This window comes from Rhodnius prolixus, unplaced genomic scaffold, assembly GCF_049639745.1.
Source record: "Rhodnius prolixus isolate KJV_2025 unplaced genomic scaffold, Rpr scaffold_11, whole genome shotgun sequence".
Lineage (NCBI taxonomy): Eukaryota > Metazoa > Arthropoda > Insecta > Hemiptera > Reduviidae > Rhodnius > Rhodnius prolixus.
In genome coordinates this window covers 1,371,887-1,394,881 of record NW_027411625.1, presented here as the reverse complement: position 1 = coordinate 1,394,881, position 22,995 = coordinate 1,371,887, and the positions used below count along the sequence as shown (strand labels likewise).

The following is a 22,995-nucleotide window of genomic DNA, read 5'->3' as shown; positions in this document are numbered from 1 at the left end:
ACCTGAATTTTAAATTAATAATTTGTCAGAAAAAATGTCACAGAACTTGTAACAGAGAACTGGGGGAATCGTGGCGTACATACGTAGAACACTGTTTTTATGTAAATCGGTAAAGTTTGGTTTCCTTAAATGGTAATGTTATGCTAATAAGAGTTGAATCTATACTTGTGCATTTTTTTTTTCCAGTTTTTATTAATGCAAGTATTATGGAAGTGAACCGATTTAATGATAAGAAAGACTGGATAAAATGTTCTCAAAATTTTCTCTAAAGGCAACAATTTTCTTTAAATTTAGAATTATTTTTGAAAATGTTGTAGTGCTCGAAAAATATTAACTTTTATAAGCTACTTAAGTCAATTTTTATTTTCTCTCACAACTTTTAAGATGAAGTATTTTGATTTTTTTTTAGGCACATTTTTTTAGAATGGTATTTTCACCACTCAAGTATTTTTTTCAAGTCCCCCGAGTACGAGAGAAATATTTTTTGTGAATGGTCTCGTAGAGTGTGTGTCTGAATAGGAAAAATTTCCAAAATAATAATAATAATAATTCTAGTAAGTTCAAACTTACTATTTTGTTGTGGTGTGGTGGAGGAAGACTGTACAACAGGCGGCCATAAAGGCTTTAGCCAGGGTGCAAGAGGCTGGTGCGCCGGAGGCACTGTTGGGGCTGCCTTTGCTTCAGTATGTTATTCGAGCGGAGGCAAGGGCCAGTTTTTTTATTTTTTTTTACCCGAAACTTGGCCAGCGATTTTCTCGTACAAGTTTGCTATATTTGGATTCAAAGACTGAGAACGTAATATATTTTGGGAATTCCTTCTTCTTTTTGTCTTTAAAACCGAATCATTCTGGAATTCCACTTAGAGTGGCAGACATATCGCTTTCAAAAGTCGCCAGAACTGAGTCAGCGTGTTTTATACACGCTCGCAGGCCTCCAGGTAAGGTACTAGGTCATGTGTATAATCGTCTTCAGTAGCTAAAGGGTTGCCAAGGGAGGGAATTGTGTATACGGCATTGCCTCGATCTTCCCTAAGCGCTAATTTTTTTCACAACAATTTTTTTATATTTTCATTTTATTTCAGAACAACGTGGGCCACAAAAAATTATTTCGGGGGCCCGCGGGCCGCCAGTTTGACACCCCTGACATACATAGACCAATCTGAGAAATTGTAACTAAACATACAACCACTTATTCTTACTGTGTATTCGTTAAGTTGTAAAAAAAATTGAAAAATTAGAATTTTAATAATTGTAATAAGTGAAATTGAAAGTTTTGCCTCAGATTAATTTATTTCTTAAAAAAGGAATTTTAGATGGTTAAAAATGTCGTATTTCTTCACTGTTAACTGGAAACTTTTTTTAGATGCCTGTTTTAAACTTGTGTATAGGTTTTATGTGCCTTGTGTTTATAACGTTTCTGACCGTTGATAGAAAACCATCAGGATATCATTAATAATGCTTACAATGTGATAATATTTTTGATAAATGCAAGTGAGTTTAATTTTTAAGTTAGGTGTATGCTTGTTTCTTACAAACAATTGGTACGAACAGTTCCAGTCATCTATGTTTTTAAAGATTGGAAATTAAAATTTTTAAAATAGCCTTGGTTTTTATTTTACTCAAACATACATACATATGTAAGCTAAAGTTTAGTTGGAGCTCTAAACATATTAGTATTTATTTTAAATTATTAGTGTTTTTTTTTTTACATTTAATTAACTTGGAGGAAATTAATAAGGCATTGTAGTGTTTTTAGAGTTGTTTGAGATATTTAATTTTATTAAATTTTAGATTCGAAAAATTTATGTTAGCTTAAAGGAGTTGGTCAAATTCATTTTCGAGTCTCAATTTTGGTAACTCACTCCAACTTTGTTTTTGAAAGTAATTTTTTAAAACTAAAATTTTTTTAGAATGTAAAATTTTTGAAACTAAACTTTATTTAAGAAAAGAATTCTAAAAACTAATATTTGTTTTTTCAGGTTGTAATTTTTACTGAGATAAACGGAATAGTTAAACGTGTTGTTTTCAAATTATTACAAAATGAACAATTTTTCCAATCTTTTACTTGACGATGAACAATTATGCAGTAAGTAGAGAATATTATATATCTATTGACAAATATCGTCACAATTTCGTCCATCTTAAGTACATATAAGTACCATTACTAATTTAGATTTTAGTTTTGTTCTTTGTATTAAATCTAGTCAGTATTTTATATTTAGGCAAAGGTTGCTCGTCCCAAGTGCTATTGACAACTTGCTAAGTTGTGCACATTTTTCTCGAACCCACTCAAGTTATTTAAAGGTTTTTCTTTCTTACTCCTAGTAAGAAGTACGCAATCTTCTCAAATGTTCAACAGATACACACTTTGAGATCCCCTGAGTTTAAAAGGCAATTTTTTTTTTCAGTTATTTGAGGTTTTCTTGAAAAAGAGTCCTATTTTCATTAAGCTTCAGAACGCTTTCAACACCTGTAAACCTACAACTTTTCTAAAAAATATTAGATTAGTGTCATTTCTGTGTAGCGCAGGGATGAGCAAATTTCTACTACCTCGAACCGGATAAACAAATGTCACAATCATGAGGCCCACAAAAATATAATGTGTACCTCGAGACACTTTATTGTATTAACATGCAATATTCGTTTAAGATATACTTAATAATTACTAGATTACAGCAGAGTTGGCCAGTATAATTACAGTGACACAGAATAAATTTATCAGTATTTATAAAATATTTGTGGGGTCATTTACCTTTACAGTACTTATATAAATTTTATTTTAAATGTTATATTTTTATTTACTTTGTTATAAATATTTTTATTTACTTTTTGTGTTTTTTCATTTTACGTTTTAATCATTGTTGAATAATATAGAAGCATCAGCAGAATCGTAACTGTTTTGCGCTAGTGAAATTGGAAAAGAATCCGTTGTACAATTAATTAATTTAGTATTTCTGGCAAAAATACGAGAATACATCAAATAATTCGTAGACAATTCTGTGTGAACGTAATTATTGTGGTCAACCCTGCTATAATCTAATTATTATTAAGTATATCTTTGACGAATATTACAATCTTAATATAATAAAGTTCGAGGTACACTTAAAATTTATGTAGGCTCATGATTATGGCATGTGTGTATTGTACCCACTTCTTAAACTTTTTTACATGATATACCATTTGTTTTTTAACTTTATATAGAATCGAACAGTGATTATTAATTTAGTATTGTACTAAGGAAGTTATTTAAAAGATGGTAAACAGCTTTTTATGGATTTAACAGTTTTCCGATTGCTCATTAACCAAGATCTTGCCACCCTCTTGAAAACGTTTTATCCACTTATTAACAGCTGCTTGCATTTGCTAGCTATCTGCTAATTACGAAAGGTTTCATATTATCATTGCAGGGATGCCTATCATGTGGGATCTAAGCCTAATGTGGCTCTTCCCTCCCCCACAGCTCTAACTCCCCCAAAGTGCCTCGTTTTTCCTTTTCTCTCGGGAGTATTCTCCCGGACTGCCTACAGTATTGCAGGACATCAATAAGATCCATTTCCTTCGGAGTGGACCTAATGAAGTGCACTGTTCTTAATTGTCTTACACGTTTCCTCAACCCCCCCAATCATTTTCCTGCATTGAGAACTAATTGTTTTGCCTATAAATAACTGCCACAACCATGCCGACTCAGCACATCTACCAAAATTCTTCAGTTGCATTCTGCTTACGAAAAGATCATCCATTTAATAAATCTCGTCCAAGACGCCCATGCGTGTCTCTTCAATGCTTCTCCAGATCTTTAATATTATCATTCTCTCTTTCATAAAATTGTTTCGAGACGGTAACCGCTGGCTCGGGACCACAGAACAGTATTGATGATCTCAACCTACCAGCTGTCCACTTTTCCTGCATGTCCAGGTACCCTAAGTCTTTACATTGATCTTCTTAGGAAGGATACTGAGTTGTTCTTTTTAGATTTTGTGCTTGGAACTAAAGTGTTCCTATTAATGTTGCTAAAGATGTGGCAGTCCGCATAAGCAGCCTCTGTAAACCGCCTTTTGCCCACTTCTAACTGAAACATATGATCCTGTTCCTTATATAATTTGATTGAGGATTATCTGAGTTGCTAAATTCTGAGTTAAAAAAAAAAAATCTGGAATTGCCAGTTTCTTAAAAATATTAGTTTTTGCGGTTTCTCTCCATATCATTTCTTAAAATTTATGACTGTGTGAACGCAGTCATATAAAAAACTTTTGTAACTTTTTTCCCTAAACATTCTTCAGAAGGGGCAACGTGATCATTTCAGTGAATTTAACGCTATTACTACCAATGTATTACTAAAAATTAAGTATGATGCAAAAATTATTAAGTGCTGAATTTATAGAAAATTTATGCAGCTAAGGCGTGATTCATATTCACAAGCGCAGTGAAGGCTTCTTTTCAGTTATTAACTGTGATGGGATAAAAAACTACATTCGTTGTAGCCTGTAAGTTCTTTTGTGGCTACCTGAAGTGTCAGTATTTCATTCCGGCATATTTGTGTTTAGTTAATGATGTTAACCATTATTAGAAACAATGCGAATATTTTATAGTTTAAAGGGATCTTGTGGCTTAAATTATTTTGTAATCATATTCTCGGAAATAATCTTATTGATTTTGATGGGGTTGTACCCTAAATGAAGGATTCTTTTATTATCAAAAAGTTGCGCATTTAATCCCAACCCAAAACTCCTCGAAAAAGGTTCAGGTGCGCCTCTCTCAACGCTTTTTTCCTTCTTTTCGATTAAATAAGATTGCTGTAGTTGCTACTGCAGCAGGAATGTAGACTCCAGATAAATATCCAGCAATTTTTTCCTCGCATTATTTGTCAAAGCTTTTACGAAATGTATTATGAACATTTATATATATATATATATATATATATATATATATATATATATATATTCATATTTATATATATATGAATACGTAAAGTAAATTTTATCGTAAGTTTGATAATTTTTTGGCTACGATGTTTTTTATTCGTCGCTTTTAAAAGATCACTCCTATATTATTATTACTAAAATGATCATACATTTGTAATGTAAGAAAAATTGTGAAGGGGTAGGGGATGATGATTGCTTAAAATTGTTGTATATTAACTTTTATGCTTCCCTATGTTGTACTAACAAGAAACTTTAATTATATTATTATAAAATAGGGTAACAGGGGTTATAATGGTTTTATATCAACGTTTTGTCAATGCTATCTATAATCAAATGTGTTTAATACAAAATATTATCTTCGTTAATATTAAGAAGTTTGAATTTTCTTATTCAACTGATACTAAATACATGTATAATATTTTTATTTGTTTTGTTTTATTGAATAAAAATTAGCTAGTGACTAAAAAATTAAGTTTTAAAACAAAAATTATAATTTTGGCGGGAATCCAGTGGTAATGGCTGGCAGTTCTAAAAGAATAACGTCACAGTTCGTCGAGTTATCGCATCCTTTTAACATTTAACCATTAATTTTGTAAGCTATTCCAAGTTTTTTTTTGTATATATTATTTTATCATAAATTATTTTATTTTTTATCACATTACATTGGAGTACCCACTTAATTTTAATTATAAGTTACCAAAGGTAAGTAACAGAATAGCATTAGTAATATGTACCGTTAAGATTTCCTCTTTCTAGGAGCTTCTTACAGCTCACTGTCCGGTGATGGACAATATTGTCTATAACGAGAGAACACTGTCCGGAGGCCAGCAGTGCACTGAAAAACGCTCCAGCCGCCAATAACCTCAGATTTTGACGCACCTTAAATCATAAAGATATATATATATATATATATATATATATATATATATATGTATAAACAGGATGCATTGAATTCCGGTCATTGATTTGCGTTGTTTTTGTTTTTACTTTTCAATATGATGAAAAAACAACTGCCAGTTTTAGTCATGATGACCTAGCGACTAGGTCATCTTTAAAGCTCGACTGAAACTGGCAGTTATTTTTTCATCTTATTGAAATTATTAATCAGTTACCAAAAATAATGAACAGTTTTTATTTTTATTATATCATTTAATTTTTTATGTTTTAAAACATTTATTTTTTAACTGATCAAAATATAAAAATGTTTTCTACTTAACCCTTCAGAAGTGTAAAACTATATCTTTTATTATTTTTAACGTTCAGATAACTGAGTTTCCATTAATTATAATAATGCTTTCTTACCTAAATGCAATTCTGAGCTCATGTTAAATTTTTTTCTCAGTTTACGATGTACCGATACCCCAGACATTTTTCCGCCAATTACTATGGTGACCAATCGTCCTTTAGGGAGAGGAGGACAGTCCTTTTGTAGGTTCTTTCCTCGAAAAGTGCCCTCCTACTTGCCCTCCTTTTCGATATTTGAAAACTAATCTGTTAATCTCTGTATTCAGAGATGCAGCGCCGACCTGTTACACGTCATGTAACGGTACAGTACGGAAAGACGCGATTATGGAACGCATTCTTTTAATAATAAAAGAAAATTGCCAAATTTAGAGGAATTAAATCCGAATATAACGAAAAAGTTTCTCAAAGAAGTGCAGAATTTTTACCTAATATGTTAAAGAATGGGCTGAAACAAATATCATAGGAAATAACAGTTTTCAATGGTGTTTTTTGACTTCATCGCAAGTAAATTGGGCAGATCTTGAAATTTGTGTTGAGTTTTTATTGAAAGAAATGCCTGATATTAAAATCGATGACAATTGCCTTTTTGAAGAAATTAGAAGGCTGAATGTGTATTTAAATTCTGATAAATTAGAACAATGGGAAAATCAATATGTTGAAATTGGTACAAAATGGGTGGAAATATTTAACCATTTCAAAAATGAACACATTCCATATGAAAATTTAGTTATTCTTGTTGAATTTACGTTGTGCTGCCCTGGAACTAATGCAGCAGTTAAAAAAGTTTTTTCAATTTGTAATGATTTTCGGACAAGTGAGAAATCAAGATTGAATGTTGATACTCTAGCTGCAGCACTTACCCTAAATTCAATGTGAAGGATATTTTTTTGCTCCGAAATTTCCAATATATTGTTAGAAAATGATATATTAACAACATATATTTATTCACTAGAAAAATACTCGTTTAATGAAATAATTTAAAGGGATGTAAGAATTATTAGTTTTTAATTAGAATAATTATTTTTGTTTGAATTAATGAAATGTTCCATTTATTTACGTTGTACTATTTTCTTAAATTTTTTTATCCTCATTTCATTGTAAACAAATTGGTCACCTTACAATTACCCTAATATTCCCAATAGTCGAGTTGCTGTCTCCATCTTATTTCTTAGTAAATGTCAAGAATAGGTGCCCGGAAGTGTGGATAATTCGAAGTGATTTTGATTCTCTGTTACCATTTAACCCGCCATATTTAAATTATTCATTAATAATTCATTATTGTATTAGTTATATTTAAAAAAGGCGGGTTACATTTTAACAGCTAATCAAAATCACTTCGAATTATCACTACAAGATTGATAATTTTATTTAGTTTTTAAAGTATTTAAATTATGTCTTCCTGCCTTTCCTATTATATAGATAACTACCCTTTCTTTTATTGCAATCCGTGAACCAGTTGAGATACATGATTCATAACAATTATTATAAAGAAGAGAAACAAAAATAACTTACCTTAATCATGGCAATCTCTATAACATGGTTTGTACACTTTTGCAACTTCCTCCAAAAATGCTCTCATTAGGCACTGGTAGAATGACTCCTAGCCACATATATTCCGCTAAGTAGGAGTCAAACTGACGGTTAAACTGAAGTAGGAGTAAAAGTGACGGTCCTTCTTGGCAGCTGCCTTTTTATGGATCTCCATGTTCCCTCAATTGCATTTGTGTGCACACCAGTTTTCAAATTCAATTTCAAAACTTTCATCTCACTACCATCCTTTCTCAGACTGCTTCATGCTTAAAAAAAAAAAAAAAAAAAAAAAAGCAGTAACTGTACTGCCCATGCGCGCTAAAAATAATGAAATTAAAAAAATATTCTGCACATTGGCGGGATATAGATTCAAAAGTAAACAGTAACTGTACTGTATGCGCAGTATAGGCAGCAGTAAACAGGCTATACCTCCGGGCACCTATTCTTGACAGCCAAAGCAATTTACTGAATTTACAAAAAAAAATTTACTGAACAAAAGAGGCACTTCTGCAGATCTGATTTTCTTCACATTTAGATTTTGTTTACATATTTAATTCCTATGAATATTATGCAGGTAATAAGGCCGCACATAACACTTAAATGATACTTTGGAAAAATCTTAAAATCACCTCATCCCCAAAACTATCAGAATATTGTTGGCATCAACAAGTACCCAAATCTGTGAGTAAAAAACGGAATAATGTAAAACATAACACCCTGGAAATAATTATTTGAAGTTACCTTTGTTTTTTTTTTAAGCTATTGATTCGCATACATTCCGAGTTTCTAGAAAATTTCAGTTCGTAAAATGTAAGAGAATGTGTGCACCATTTTTTTAAATCGTTTTAATTGGATAGTATGTAGAAATATGTCATGTTTTTCAAAACAAAATAAGCTATTTTATTTACTTATTAAATTTTTTTTTATATTTTTAGAAATGCGACTATGCAGAGGCGATGATGAAACACACAACGAGGAATGTAAAGACAACAAATTATCCAATCTCATAGAATCGAAAACAGCGTCGTGTGGTAATAAGGTCAAGTATTTACCTAAAATGCAGAGCTTCTATGGGGTATATGTTCCCACAGATTCACGGGTGGACAATAAAGGTAAAATTAATACTCCTAATTGTACTTGCTTACCTGCAAGTTTGTACATTTCTAGCAGTATCATGATCTCTATTAGAAAGAATATACTATGATCATCCTACTCCTGTACTTTAAATTTGTTGCTTGAAGATCAGTTTTGCTTTCCTTTCTTATCTTGTTATCTTGCTATCTCCGGGATGTCTTACGTGTACTCTGTGCATATGCAGTCTCCTAGCTTTATTTGGGCATCAGTTCTTCTTTAAGAAATTCCGTTCTCTTAGTGTTTATTCCCCTCCGTTTTTTTCTGGGTCAAAGATTCTTCTTAGGAGTTCTTACTTTTTTAGTTTCCTGAATTGAAATTAGAATATTTGATTTTTTTTATCACACTAGGTGTATTTTTTTATGAACAGAATCATATAAAAGTTTTATTGGTTTAGGAACTGGCAGCAATTCTATTGTAACTGATAATCTTTCAATAGAACAGTTATAAGTAGCAGCTTTATAATGATCTATGATTTACTATACAATTAAAAATCGATAATTGTGCGATTTTAAGTTAATCGCTCGTAATAGCGCTTTTTGATGCTGTAAATAGTAATCTAGATCTGTTGCGTTTAGCTGAATAACAAGGGCGGGAGAAAGCTTCTTTATTTGGATATTTTGGAATTTATTTAGTAATTTTTTCGAAAAGTTTTTACTTTTTTTCCCTAACTAGAAATACTAGGTGCACAAATTAAGTCTGGCATTTTTAATATGGAACTTTTGTGGAAAAACGTTTTTTGGGGAGGTGGAATTTGAGGGCCTATTTAAGTTTAATTGCCTTAAGTGTAAGGTGGGAAATAAAAGATAGACACTAATTGACCAATCATAGTTTATTCTCAGATCATAGTACAATCCACTCCCTAATATTTTTGTGTTTCATACTTGATATTTTCACATTAGGGCGTTTGTTGGTCTAGTGATCAAGAGCGTGGCTTTGTAAGTGGCAATCCCTTGTGTGACTACTTTTATTTGATAGAAAAATGTTTATAGTAAAGTATGAGCTTCCGCCCCCGTCCACGACATGTAATTAATTGGTAGTTGGACGTTAAAACCCGCCTGAAAAAAATAGGCGATTATTTTACTAAGGTCACATTATATACATATTATACTTTCTACATAATTTTCAAGCAAATTTTTGAATTATAATTGTAATAATTGCAGTTTTTCACATTCTTTTTAAAAAAATTTTTCTTTCTAGATTGTCACGTATACACGGACCGTTCAGAGGCACTTCGCTTTCTAAAGCAACATAAAAGAGCTCGGTTCAAAGCATTTTCGTCAAAAATGGATGCCCTGTACTTTACGAAATTTGGATGTACACTGCCTTCCGATCCTAATAAGATAGCAGTACAGAAAACCATTCAAAGTACACAGGCACATCAGGAAAAAACGCTGTTTAAAGCGCCAAAGGCACAAGAACTTGTTAAGTTCAGAAAGGCGATAGAAATAGGAGACTTGGAATTAGTAAAGAAATATGTGGATGAAAATCCTAGGTATTTAATATCAAATGGCGATACTCCGTCTATATTACAAGTAAGTGATCTATTTTCTCTTAATAAGTGGAAGTATTGCATTCGTAAAAGTTTTTTGTTTTGAGTTTTTCGCTGGAAAGAAATAATTTGTGATTCCTGAAATATATATAAAACAAATATTTTATCTTAATTCAACAAATCATTCGAAGTTCAAAGTTAATGTTTTGTGTGTAGTCCACACGAGACAATAATATTTTAGTCACCTTTGACTATTTTAGTCAAAATCGAAAATGGTTCTTTACTGAACCTTTTTTGTGTGTATTTATATTTTCAAGAATGCCTCCAAAGATTTTCTTAACACTTTATATACATAACATCCTTGGCATTTTGGTGTAGGAGTGGAGGCTTTCTGAGTTTTCAAAAAAATACTTTCCTCTAATGTTTCATGTTAATTTGTTGTACAAGTTTACAACCGCATAATTTAGAAAAAAAAATCGAAAATTCCGGTTTATGATTAATGACTGATGGGAGTTGCGACTTTATTGACTTTTTTTTTTGTTTTTTGATATCGTGGATTGCGATCAAAAAATTGCATATCATAGAATTGCACAGCCTAGAAGGATTGAAATCTGGCCGTTTATTTACTTGCATTAACTCAAGAATCAGCATTTCAATCGGGAGAAATAATGTATTTCGTCTATCTATGTAGGGCTTCGAACTTCTACAGTGACAACAATGTTAGAAAATAGCGTTATATACGTTTAACCGACCTTGAAAGGAGAAGAATTGTCGATATATTGATGAAGAGGCACTGAAGGCATCCAGAACCATCGTTCTGGAAGGAAATATCCTTGGGATTTAGTTAAAAGTTTTTTCCGGGTTCTACACCGGTTTTACTAATAAGAAAATTTGTGATCATACCTGTTCTTCTCTTTAAGATATTCACTTTTCTTTAAGTCTATTCTTTCATGGAGGTGTGCTGTCAGTTCTTTGTACTTCCAGTTGTATTCGTACCGCCGAAGCGAGTATATTTCTTTGTACTTACCTGTTTTCGAATCAGACACTCTTATTTCATTTTTAAAAGCAGTAACCGAATTAGTGGCTATATGTACCCAATTTACAGTGTACTGTTAGAAATTAATTTGTTCTTGTCTTGCTCCAACAAATTTAAATGTTATATAGTTAGTTCTCTCTTATTAGGGGATGATCTGCAGGTGGAGTCCATTCAGATAAAGTATGCTGGGTGAGGTGTAACCTCTTGTAAGTTTTCAGGAAGTAAATTGTACCTCCATTACAATTGCAGCATTTTTTTCAGCGCGTCTAACTTCACAAGGCAGATGTCGTTGGCTCTGAAGACTTACCTCTTCATCATTTATGCTGACTTAAGCTTGACTGCGTATGCGGACGTCATTTCTTAATACATGAAGCTCTTTAATGTTCAAGAAAGGTTCTACGTCACTGTTCTAACTAGGCCACTTTCTCTTTATGTGGTGATAATAATATTATATTGGTCTTCTCTTTTTTTGGTTTCTACTTAGTTAATTAGTCTAGCATGCATACTTCATGAACTATACTTGAATTCTTGCCGTATTCAATATGAGGGTTCATTTTATCCGTGTACTAGCACTTATTGGCCTCTGTTGCCATCTCAGCACGGAAAATAATATTACTATTTTTATTTTTCCACATCTGGAAGGGTATGACCTAGGGACACCGATGATGAAGTTACTGGTAATATTTATTATAATTTATAATAAGCTTGTTGGGGGTTGGTTTGTGGTTTTGAGCACGTACTAATAAGTGGAAGATCCGCCATTCGAGTCCCATGGTATCCACTTTTTATTTGTTGGAAAAATGTGAATAGTTAATATTACAGTCCGCCTACCGTCCTCGAAGCTAATTTAGCAGTTCGACATTAAGCCCCGCCTGAAAAAAAATTAAATACTAAATTTAAATAGCTTTACTGACTTTTTAGAGTTGTTATTTATGCTTGATAACTGAAATTTTGTTTGTGTTTTTCCAGGAAGGACCGAGGTACAATGCGTTACATGTTGCAGCTCGTTGCAATGCTGCTGAGGTTGCAGCGTATATACTTCAGATAATATTTAGCTCGGAGTTAACAGTTCGTTCTTATGGTACCCAAGAAAAAACGCATGATAGTGAAGAAAGGACCAAAGTTCTGTTAGATCTTTATTTAAACACGCCTGACAAATCATCAGGTGAAACGCCTTTACATTTTGCTTCAAAGGCAGGCTCTGTATCTGTTGTCAGAGTGTTGCTCTCCTACCCTGAATGCAATCAGAATGTAAAGAACAAGTACGGATTGGCTCCTATAGACGTAAGTATTTTTATTAATTTCTCTTACTGCTGGTAAAACAAATAATTGGCATCGTAACAAATTTTTGAAATTGAGTTTTCACCAGCAATAGAAATTTTGGGTGTTATGATACCCCGCATGTTTCTAAAAGTGAGTTACTAAAAAGTTAGATTTCAGTTCATTGTGATAAAAAAAAATGTAATTAGTACGATAATAATGAGAATTAAATGTTTGGCCAAAATTGCTAGTTTTAAGAAAAAAATTGTTGACCCAATTTGGTGAATATCCGGAATTGCATTTTCAAGTATATATTTTTTTTCTAAGTTTTGATTGCCGTTTATCTAGGTCTTTCAACATAAGTTTTTTGGTGATTATATTTACATATTTATTTGTAGCCTGTCAACATTTTGTAAAAAGTCGTGGTTTGAACTACAATTGATGAATATAAAAAAAGTAAAGTAATGCCTATTTTTTCAGGCGGACTTTACGTCCAACTACCAATTAGTTATCGTGAACGGAGGCGACTAGCAAACATACTTTACTATTATAAAGTTCTCATATTTAACTTTAAAATCCAAGGCCTAGACCAAAAATCGAACCCAGTACCATAATAAATATTAGCTTTGCAGGTCTCGCCTCTTACTGCTCGGTTACCGATAAATGTAATTTTTACTTAGAGAATTTTAGGAGAAATTCTTCAGATTTTTGTCTCTAATGTCTTTGCGAGAGGAAGTATTGCGGTCATATAAAATTATGGAAAATTAGTATCACCGGAAACAAGCTTTGAGTACAGCTGACTATGAGAAATCAGGAAAAGTAAAAATTTTAGTGCACATTGAGTCCGTTAGTGAACTGAATTGTTACTTTAAAAAAAAAATCCAGAAAACTCGTGTTCATATTGTTGTTGCTTCCGCTGACAAGGTATGGTCGAAATCCAACTTCACAAGTACGATTGTTCTAGATTGATTTTCCATATTTTAGTGAGTTCTAAAATTTTCTTTCAATTTTGTACAAAATACGCGTTAAAAAAAAAAAAAAACCGGTCACTTTTATTTGATTAAAAGCTTCAGCTAAACTTTTTATAAATTATGTAAAATATTGGAAACATTTTTGTGCACAAATTAACCATGTGTTTATTGTGTACATTTCCGTTTTAAGTTTTATAGCAAAAGGTAAAAGTTGACGCTGCTGGCAATGCTCTTAGGTCAGTTGTAGAAGGAGAAATTCCCCAGGTTTTTTGTTTTTAATGTCCTCGTGAGAAAAAATATTAGTGCTTTTTTAGAATTCTCACTTTGTTGGTAGTTTCAACTAAACTATTAAACATTTCTAAAATCATTGTCGTACAGTGAAAGCCACATCAAATTATGTGTTAATCAATTGCAGATCGTATGCTCTAGAGCAGCCAGTTGTCTTATGCAGAATAAAAATGCTATTATAGCGTTATTAAATGAAAAATTTTATGTTCCTGTGTTGAGAAGTCCAGATAACACTGTACAACCAGTAGTAGGAGAACCTATTTCCTTAGCTGATTTCAAGGTTTGTATTATTTATTTTGCATATCTATTTACAGTAAGTATTGCCACAATGTTTAATAATTATGTGTGCATATTCGATAAGTAAATACAATAAATCATTGGAGTTATTTTCGAAAACGATTAAAACGAAATTATCTCTAACATCTAAGAGCAAGGCCATTACAACTGACTTTTATAGTGCGAGAAAGCCATGTGTTTTTACTTGTTCTTATGTAAAAAGAATTATTGCATTCGTACAGATTTCGATTTTGAGTTTTCTTTATAATTCAAATTACGAGGTAAGTTCTCTGTATAGGAAAAAGACGGTGTTTCGGCTCATTCTAACTCCTTTCTGTCCCTCAATGTATGCTAACTGCATCGCACGCATCGACCTCGGCAGTTGTCGTGCTTACGACAACTTCCGACTGCTCATTGCTCTGTTCAGTCCCCTCTCGGAGTCTCTCTTCGTCGTTTACCGCAGTCTGTTCGTAACGTTTGTACTCTGGCACTCGTACGGAAGTGTTTTCCGTTTTCCGCTATTTTCGCTACACCGCACGTTCACCGCTAGTGTACGAGTGTTCAGTTTACTACTCTTTCTGTCACACCGTAATTTCAAGTGTTAACCCGTGTTCACTTCTATTCGTTACACCGCATGTTCACGGGTACGCAGTTTTCCGCTATTCTCGCTACACCGCATGTTCACCGCTATAAAAGAATATTTACGCCTATTTGGCCTTCAATCAGCTCGCCTTTAGTCAAGAGGACATAATCTACGCTCATAAAGGTATCTGGGGCCAGGGGGTGGGGGAGTCGACTCTCTTTTCTCTTTGGGGTTTCCATTTCCTTAGAGCTTTGTCACGCCAGTGTCCACATCTTGTAAGGTAAGCTTTATTATTTCATTTTATTTGTATAATTTCATTTGATTGCCCGCATTAAGAACTACACCCTATTCTATACAGTCCATATACCGCGTTTGTTTGCAAAGATCAAACAACGGTTTTTTAAAAAAGTTTGTGTAACCAGCGTAACTCAAAGTCGATGAGATATTAATTAGCTTTTAGAGCTAATTTTTTTTTTTTTTTTATCATTTAAGGCGCGTCAACATCTAAGGTTGTTGGCGCCCGGAGCTTTTTTCAGTGCACTGCCGGCCTCCGGACAGTGTTCTCTCGTTACAGACAACACTGTCCATCAGCGGACAGTGAGCTGTAAGAAGCTCCTAGGAAGAGAAAATCTAAGTGTCAGCAGCTGGATTCGAACCCGGGTCCTCCGCGTGGGAGTCCAGTTCGCTAACCACATAGCTAATCCCTTCCCTTCAGAGCTAATTATTCAACAAGAAGTGCCTGTTTACTGAATCATTTTTTCAGTCTCGTTATTTTTTCAAAAAAAAATTGAATAAAAATAAAAAAAACACTAACGTCACTCACTTGTAGGTTTCCTCACATAATTTTCCATCCATATATTTTTTATAAATGTTAAAAAATAGCAACTAGTTCTAAAAGGAAATTTTATTGCTGTAAGAAATCATGAATGTTTTCCACCAGTTTTTTTTTTTGTTCAAATGCAGGAAAGTAAGTTGTCTAAACATAAAATGTAGCCGAAAAAAATTAAACGTAAAATTTTGCAGGACACAAGTATTCTTGGTGAAAGCCCTCTATCTCATCGAATGGAAGTACAGGCGCTTGCTGGTCCAATGTCGGAAGAGAAAGCTCTTAGTTTTCGAAAAGAATGGCGAACTTCTCCGAGAAGTAGTGGGAGTAATGCAAGACCTTCATTATTTGATTCTGCTAAAGGTTTAGAACGAATTGGAAGGTAAAGCTTCAAGGAATTTTCATTATTTATATAAAATGCTAAGTCGAAAAGGTAGCCTAAGTTTGTATTTTTTTTTTTTTTTCAGAACTCTCGCCTCGGTGAACGGTGTACAGTGGACTGAATATTGGGAGTTTTTAGACGCATTCGTAAATTTAGATAGTATCGAAGGTTTAAATATGTTAGAAACGTTTTTAAAAAATAAAATAGAAAGTGTAAGTTTACTTTTAAGTAATAACAATTGCAAACCTATACATATGAATTTAGTTTTTTAGAACAACGGAAGAGTAACGATAGTACGTCTTTACAAAATGGCCGCTTCTGGCTGGCTTTCTAAAATTATCTTGCGAGCAATTTAGTTCTATATTTGCTATTTCATCATTGACAGGATACCACGTGAAATCTGACTCCACAGAGTTCAGTTCCGGCGCCTTGGCGCTTTTTTCGTTTCCTTTCCTGAGTGTATTTTGTTATTGAGCAAGCCCATGCAATCCCCGGTCTGTGGAACAAAATTACTTAAATTAATTATCCTCTTTTATAAATAATTTCTCTCTTGATAAAACAAAATGTGTTATGCTTCTATCCATCATTCATTTAGAACGGTTTTAAAAGAAGAAAAACATTTCTTTTTTATTCATGATGTATAAAAATTATCATTGACTGAAGATTATTACCATGGTCGACATGGCACAACAATACAATTTACATTAGCTTTTGATATCTTCAGTTTAATTCTCTTAGAAAGCGTTTGGGATACCTATTGGAGTTTCTCAGGTATCTGAATTTTTATAATTTTAAAACATCTTTTGTCTACAGATGATTAAGATAACAACAGCTTTACCTGATGGAAATGTTACTAGCAACCATGCACCTAATCGGCCAGCTTTAGACCACAGCTGCCCTGAAGACTTATTAATTAAGAACGAAGATCTCAGCCCCATTTCAGAACTTTGTGTTCAATTCGCAAAACTGGATACGAGTGATGGAAGTCCCATCACTGAAGAAAATGAACCCCTTGGGGTTGCCTTTATATGTTTCGAAAAATTTCTTGAGGTAATATTTTCTTTCTGTTTTATTTATTTCTATAAAAACGATAACCTATCCGAGCAAAGTGACGCCATAGCTTTCTGTTAAGCCGATAGCTCCAGACAGAAAGAAATTGGCCTCTCTGGAGCTCGAGCTTGGCTTGCAGTGCCAACCGGGGGAGATTATGGTTCTAGGGCAAGGATGAGCAACACGCGGCCCGCCAAGCATTTCTAAAATTGAATTTGATCTAATATTGATCAGCTTGTATCGAAAAAACAGTGCCAAATTTCTCATTAAAAATTTCAAGTAAATTCGTTTTTCTGTTCTTTTCTTGTTTGTTTTTATCTTGCATTAAAATTTGTATATGAAATCTTTACTTTTTTTTTTAATTTTATATTTTTTTATGCTAATATTTATTATAAATAAAGTTTCGTAAATTATTAATAAGAGTTAATCTATGTGCGGCCCGCCAAAAAAAATTTAAATTTAAATTGGCCCATTGATTAAAAAGGTTGCTCACCCCTGTTCTAGGGAGTTCGATTTGCTGCGGTGATATTATTGAATGCTACTGCTTGTAGTAGTAGTCAGTGGTAGTACATTATAAAGTGGTGAGACAGTTTATGGTAGTCAGGATGTGCTCCTAAGGCTTTTTAAGTAAGCGGTTGTTGTCTGGAAGAAATTTTATGGCAGCACCTGTACATGCCAGGATAGAAAACAGCAGGAGGGCGGGTGAATTGAATAAAGTAGGATTCTCAATATCGTTGTGGGTTGACCCGTAGTAGTCACGACGCAAATTTACGGCAGAGAAATTAAAAATTAGATGATTTAGGGAGGACTTATTGTGCAGGCGGTATCGAATTAAAAAGAGCATGACGAGTAAGAAAACAGGTGTTCAGTCGTTTGGGAGAAATAGGAAAATATGTCAAAGACTTAATGAAGAAGATTAACGGGAATTAGCTGTTATTCTGTTGATTTCTGACCAGAGAAGCAGACTGGTATTTAGGTAGAGCTAAGTTACAATGTTTGATCAAAGGGAGATTACTGATCAAAATTGAGGTTATTGCATGCTTTTGCCTGCTTGCGGAACAAGGAGATAATGAAAAAATTAGAATATTTTTATAGAGTCTGGCTACATTTCACACTTAAAACAAGTCTCGGAGGAACTCTAAACTGGAGATGAATGTAGGAGAATATCTTGTCCTCTCTCAAAGGATTAACATGAATCATTGATTAACTTGACGAGAGAGAGGACAGCAAGAGAGCTTAGTTGACTGAACTGTTATCACACCGTTCTAGTCCGAGCTAGTGGTTGTGATCACGAAGTAATTTTGAAGCAAAGAAAAATTGTTTTTTTTAATTTATTTATTTTCACAACTGCAGTATATAAAAAATTTAAAATTGAAAAATAAGAGAATTGGAGAAGCATTAGTGGCGTTTGGAGGGGTGTTTCTAGGTTAAACGTGTTTGAAAGGAATGAGGTAGATTGATTAGGATTAATTAGGGATTTTGATAAAATATTTGCAGATAATGGAAGGACGATTTCTTGAAAATGTCACAATTGTGATACAGGAGTTCTAGGACCTGTATATACAACAAACAACATTGTTTGAAATATTTTTGAAGAAAAATCAGTTTTCGAAATATTGTGCAGCATTAAGAAGTCAATCAAAATTTTATTTTGCAGATGATTGCCAAACGCATTACTAAAGCTTTTTTAAATTACCAGCAACTATCTCAGGAAGTCAGTAAGTTGCAGCTATTTATAGCTAGTTGCGGGAGTGACGAACAGTTTGACATAATTGATTTGACCAAGGCCCACAGTTATCTATCCGAGCTTATTGAGAAAAATTTTAGGTCTTCTAAAGATCCATCTGACCTAAAATCAAAAATAATGTCCTCATTAAAGTAAGTTTTTCTCTTTAGATTCATATTAATTCTCCTTAAGAATATTGTTCTACTTCTCTTATCTATTGGCTTTGAGATCCCTCATAAGGATACGATTTTTATTTTTATTTTTTTATTTAGTATGTTATGTTTTATATAACTTCATGTAAGTGTTCTGTGTGAAAGAATGTGTGGGGAAAAAATAATACAAGTTGCCTTCAGGATATTTGACTGTAGATTACGGTTTGGTAAAAATCAGCTAACTGATACATTACTGGGTTAATTTTCATTTTTAATTTATTTATTTGTTTACAATAATTTTTCGAAAACACTAAATACCGTAACGAAGTGACTATAGCGCCATCTCTTGATAGAAGATAGAACCTCTAGTTCGCAAGGGAGCCACTAGGAATATGGAAATTTTTTTAATAATGACCTGGCATTGATGTGCCTCCACAAAAAAATAACGCCAATGCGCAAATATAATTAAACAACAAAAATTAAAATAAAATAAATTAGAACCTAAAATTCCGAATTTGGAGAAAATCAGTAAACAGGAACGGGTTTTGATTAGATTGTAGGAGGACCCAGGTTCTGCGTTATTTAAAGCCCTAAGGGCCCATTATCCAAAGTTTTACCGGGTGATTATAGTTAGGTGTGAGTGTACCATGAGTATATAAATTTAAAATCAATAACTTATAGCCCAATAAATTCGAAAAATTGTAGAATAATGAAAACCAGCTATTGAGGTATCATGGTTTAAAATTTAAAATTATGGGAAGACGTTTTTTGTAATTACATTGAAGTGAGAAAGATATAAAGTAAGGTACCCATGTTTTAGTCCTAAATTTAATTTTGAATGAACAATTTAATGATAAATGTTAAATATATGGTAAATTTTAATTATTATATTTTAAATATTAGTTTTCATATAGAATTTGGAGAAAAATTCCATTTATGATGTAAAAATTATGTATTAGGTCTGAAGATGGCTGGCCAAAAGCAGAAACGTAACCTCAGTTAATTAACTTATTATGTTCTAGTATGATTGATGAAACAGAAGATAATCCGGACATTAAGAAAGCAACCAGATGTATCTTAAATTTTATGCTACTGCGACTTTCCTCAGCTAATAATAACTCAAATGAAAGTAATAAAAAGTGGTTGCGATCCATTCCATGCGATTGTAGATTGTTAAGAGATTCAAAAAGGCCTTCTCCAAGGAACAAGTATGCAGCCAAAAGAAAATTATTTGGTGGTAATAACATGTTTAATATTTTATACTTTTTTTTAGGTGAAACATTTGATTTATGTGTGTATATTGTTAATAATTGTATTTTAATAATGATTTATTGATTATTCAATAGAAGAAGCAAAATTTAGAAAAGAGGTAGTTGCTGAGGCAGAATTGCTAGAAGCCGAAGATAGTAGTCTGGATGGAACTGAAGGCGATACGGAATCAGGTACAAATCAGAAACAATTCATTATTTTCTCTAGCGTAATGAGGTTTACAGTACAGCCTGTAGAAATGACCTAAGTTAGATGTCACTCGGACTGCCCGGTTAGCGTAACTCCAAAATGGAAACTCATAAAATAATTAAATGTGGATATTTTGTTCAGGTCCAGAGAAACAAATATTTTTCAAACCGTTTTACTAAATTTTTTGAAACCAACGCAGAACAGGTTACTGTTCTTCCTTTTCGATGTCACATGGAGTTAGTTCGCACGATAAATTTATTAACCGTTCGAGTCCATTTTTTTTACATACCGCCTACGGATTGCTTGAGTAACCCCAGAAAAAGTCATCAAGAAACACTGCCACCAGTCTTGGCCTGAGGTAAAATAATGATTGATTTTTGTGTCAGCAGTAGATTTACAGGTTGCCCGCTGATTTCCCACTGCTAAGCGCAGCAATACTAGCGGTTACGCCGAACGCAAGCTCTAGGTGTGCCTTGGCGATCCCCAGACGACAGCCTTTAGACGCGATTAATATCTTGGTTTACCCCATATTTGAATTGGATGAGCGCAAACTAGTACTACTGCTCTTGTATAGTTGAAAAAAATCACTGAATTTCTGTTTATGCCTACATCTAGTTATAGATGGAAGGAGCAAATGGACTGTGTCAAGGAGTATGAGTAGTAGGATAAGGAAGTAAAAAAGGAATGAACAAAAGGAAAGGGTAGGGCCCCTCTGACTCCCAAATAGTGAGCAGATGGGTTCCTTCTTCCTTTTTACATATCAGAGTCAGAGCTACCGTAACAAGTTATTGTAACAAGTAATGACTCATATATTCTGTTGACTTCTTATGTATTTTTTTTTTTTTCAGATGAGGAGTATTTTCCTGCTCGCAGTTCAATCGGAAGTACGGCGTCCTCAGATGATGAATTTTCCGATTTACCAAATCAGAGCTATGATGTATTTCTGGCTGGGTAAGTACTAATTTTTTCTAATCAATAATGTTAAGAACTAAAGAAAGATACAGATTACTACAATGACGTTGCACCAAATTTGTACAAGCTTATAGTAAAATCTTGAAAAATGGCTTAATGATAAAATGCCGCTGTTGTATAATGTTCTTTTTTTTATCGTTTCAAACATTATTTTCATTTCTGTTTAAAAGTTATCACAGACTGTCGATTTTAATAAGATTATTGTTGTTATTATTATTTTTTTTTACAATATATTTAATCAAATATCCTTCATTTTTTTTTTTTTTTTTATTGTGTGAATATTGTATGCAGCAATATTAATGGTCATGTGACTGAAAATTTCAAGTTTTAATTATGCTAAAAGATAAAGTTAAACGTTTCTTTTATCACAGGAACAATCCAACTAAGTTGGACGATGCAGTACTTCAAGCCATCGCGTCTGTCAACATTACCTGCAATCAATATCCATTTATATACTACTGGAAAAACTCGTGCACGGAGAGGTCTCAGATATTGTCAAAAGATAGGTAAGTCAATTTAAATCAATATAAAGAAAATAGAAATTTTATTTTTTTGAAAGTTGTGCAATATAATTCTTACATGTTTACTTTTTCTTTTTGCCTGTTGGAGGTAAATATTGCAATCGTGTGAAACTTACGAAATTGAGTTTTTATCGAAATAGATGTTTTGAGGTCACCCTAAAATGAAAAAGATTTTTAACTTACGTTATTATATTGAAAATAGCTAAACCGACTTCATTAAACTTTGTGTACACATTATGTACACTTAGGTCTATTAATTTGTTTCAAATAATTTTTCAGGTAAGGGTTGAGGTTGAAGATAAGTTTTTCTGTAAAGGCCATGTCAATAAATTAAACACTTTTAAAACTGCACAATATTAAGGACAAAATTTGTTGCGGAATTAAAAAAAAAAATTACTTCACCATAAAGTAATTGGTTCAGCTATTTTAACTGTTTGGACGGAAAACATAGATTAACTTACTAAAATTTGGAATACGGTTCAAGTGGCTCTTAATTTTAATTTTCAATCGGACGGATCTACAAGTTTTACTTCTATTTTCCTAATTTTCAATTGTCAAAAATTTATTAAATTTTAATTTTCCATCAACTTAACAAACATCCGATATTATTTTGTGATGGAATTCAATGCACTTACCATTATTTCTACTGACCTCACTTCTGATGTCAAAAAAACAAAAAAAAAATAATCACAATGTTTATATTTTGCAGATGGCCATCGCCTTGTTTGAAAATGAGTTGCACTCCAAGTAGCAAGAGATATGCTCGTGAACTTCTGTCACCGGCGTGGCATAGATGATTATATTTTTTATATCCATTTTTTTAAAATAATAATATATCTATTTTTTTCTGTGATATTATTCTTAATAAATAAATTGTCCAATAAAAATAAATATTTTTTAACATACCAGAAATGTGAAATTTATAAATGGTTTTAGACAAAATATTTTATATAGAATTTTACTTTGTAATAAAAAAAAAAAAAATAACCACAAAAATGTAAGACTAAATAATTTTTTTATTGTAAACGAATTTGAAAAGAAATTTAAATATTAATTCATAACTATGCATGTAGTTTTTTTAAAAAAAGTTACAAGTTTTTATTGTACGTTCAATGTTTTTTTTCTTCCATGTTATTATAAAAGGAGACATATTTTCTACAGATTTGTTTTCATTG

At 32.5% G+C, this 22,995-nt stretch overlaps 1 protein-coding gene across 5 annotated transcripts; it reads left to right on the top strand.

The window, feature by feature from the left end:
• The first annotated feature begins 1,334 nt into the window (after positions 1 to 1,334).
• Positions 1,335 to 22,980, top strand: Ankle2 (ankyrin repeat and LEM domain-containing protein 2). 5 transcript variants are annotated; one of them, XM_074137998.1, is made up of 16 exons: positions 1,337 to 1,490; positions 1,979 to 2,085; positions 8,271 to 8,377; positions 8,632 to 8,808; positions 10,028 to 10,362; positions 12,325 to 12,639; positions 14,002 to 14,154; positions 15,757 to 15,941; positions 16,027 to 16,153; positions 16,755 to 16,991; positions 18,649 to 18,869; positions 19,892 to 20,106; positions 20,216 to 20,311; positions 21,176 to 21,278; positions 21,671 to 21,805; positions 22,530 to 22,980. In XM_074137998.1, the coding sequence occupies exons 4-16, from the start codon at positions 8,634 to 8,636 to the stop codon at positions 22,615 to 22,617; spliced, it is 2,385 nt and encodes a 794-aa protein (XP_073994099.1). In that variant the 5' UTR covers positions 1,337 to 1,490; positions 1,979 to 2,085; positions 8,271 to 8,377; positions 8,632 to 8,633; the 3' UTR covers positions 22,618 to 22,980. The 5 variants fall into 5 exon arrangements, with proteins under 5 accessions (XP_073994097.1, XP_073994096.1, XP_073994099.1 ...); XM_074137999.1 differs by having other exon boundaries at positions 1,337 to 1,540; XM_074137996.1 differs by lacking the exon at positions 8,271 to 8,377 and having other exon boundaries at positions 1,335 to 1,486.
• The last annotated feature ends 15 nt before the right edge of the window (positions 22,981 to 22,995 follow it).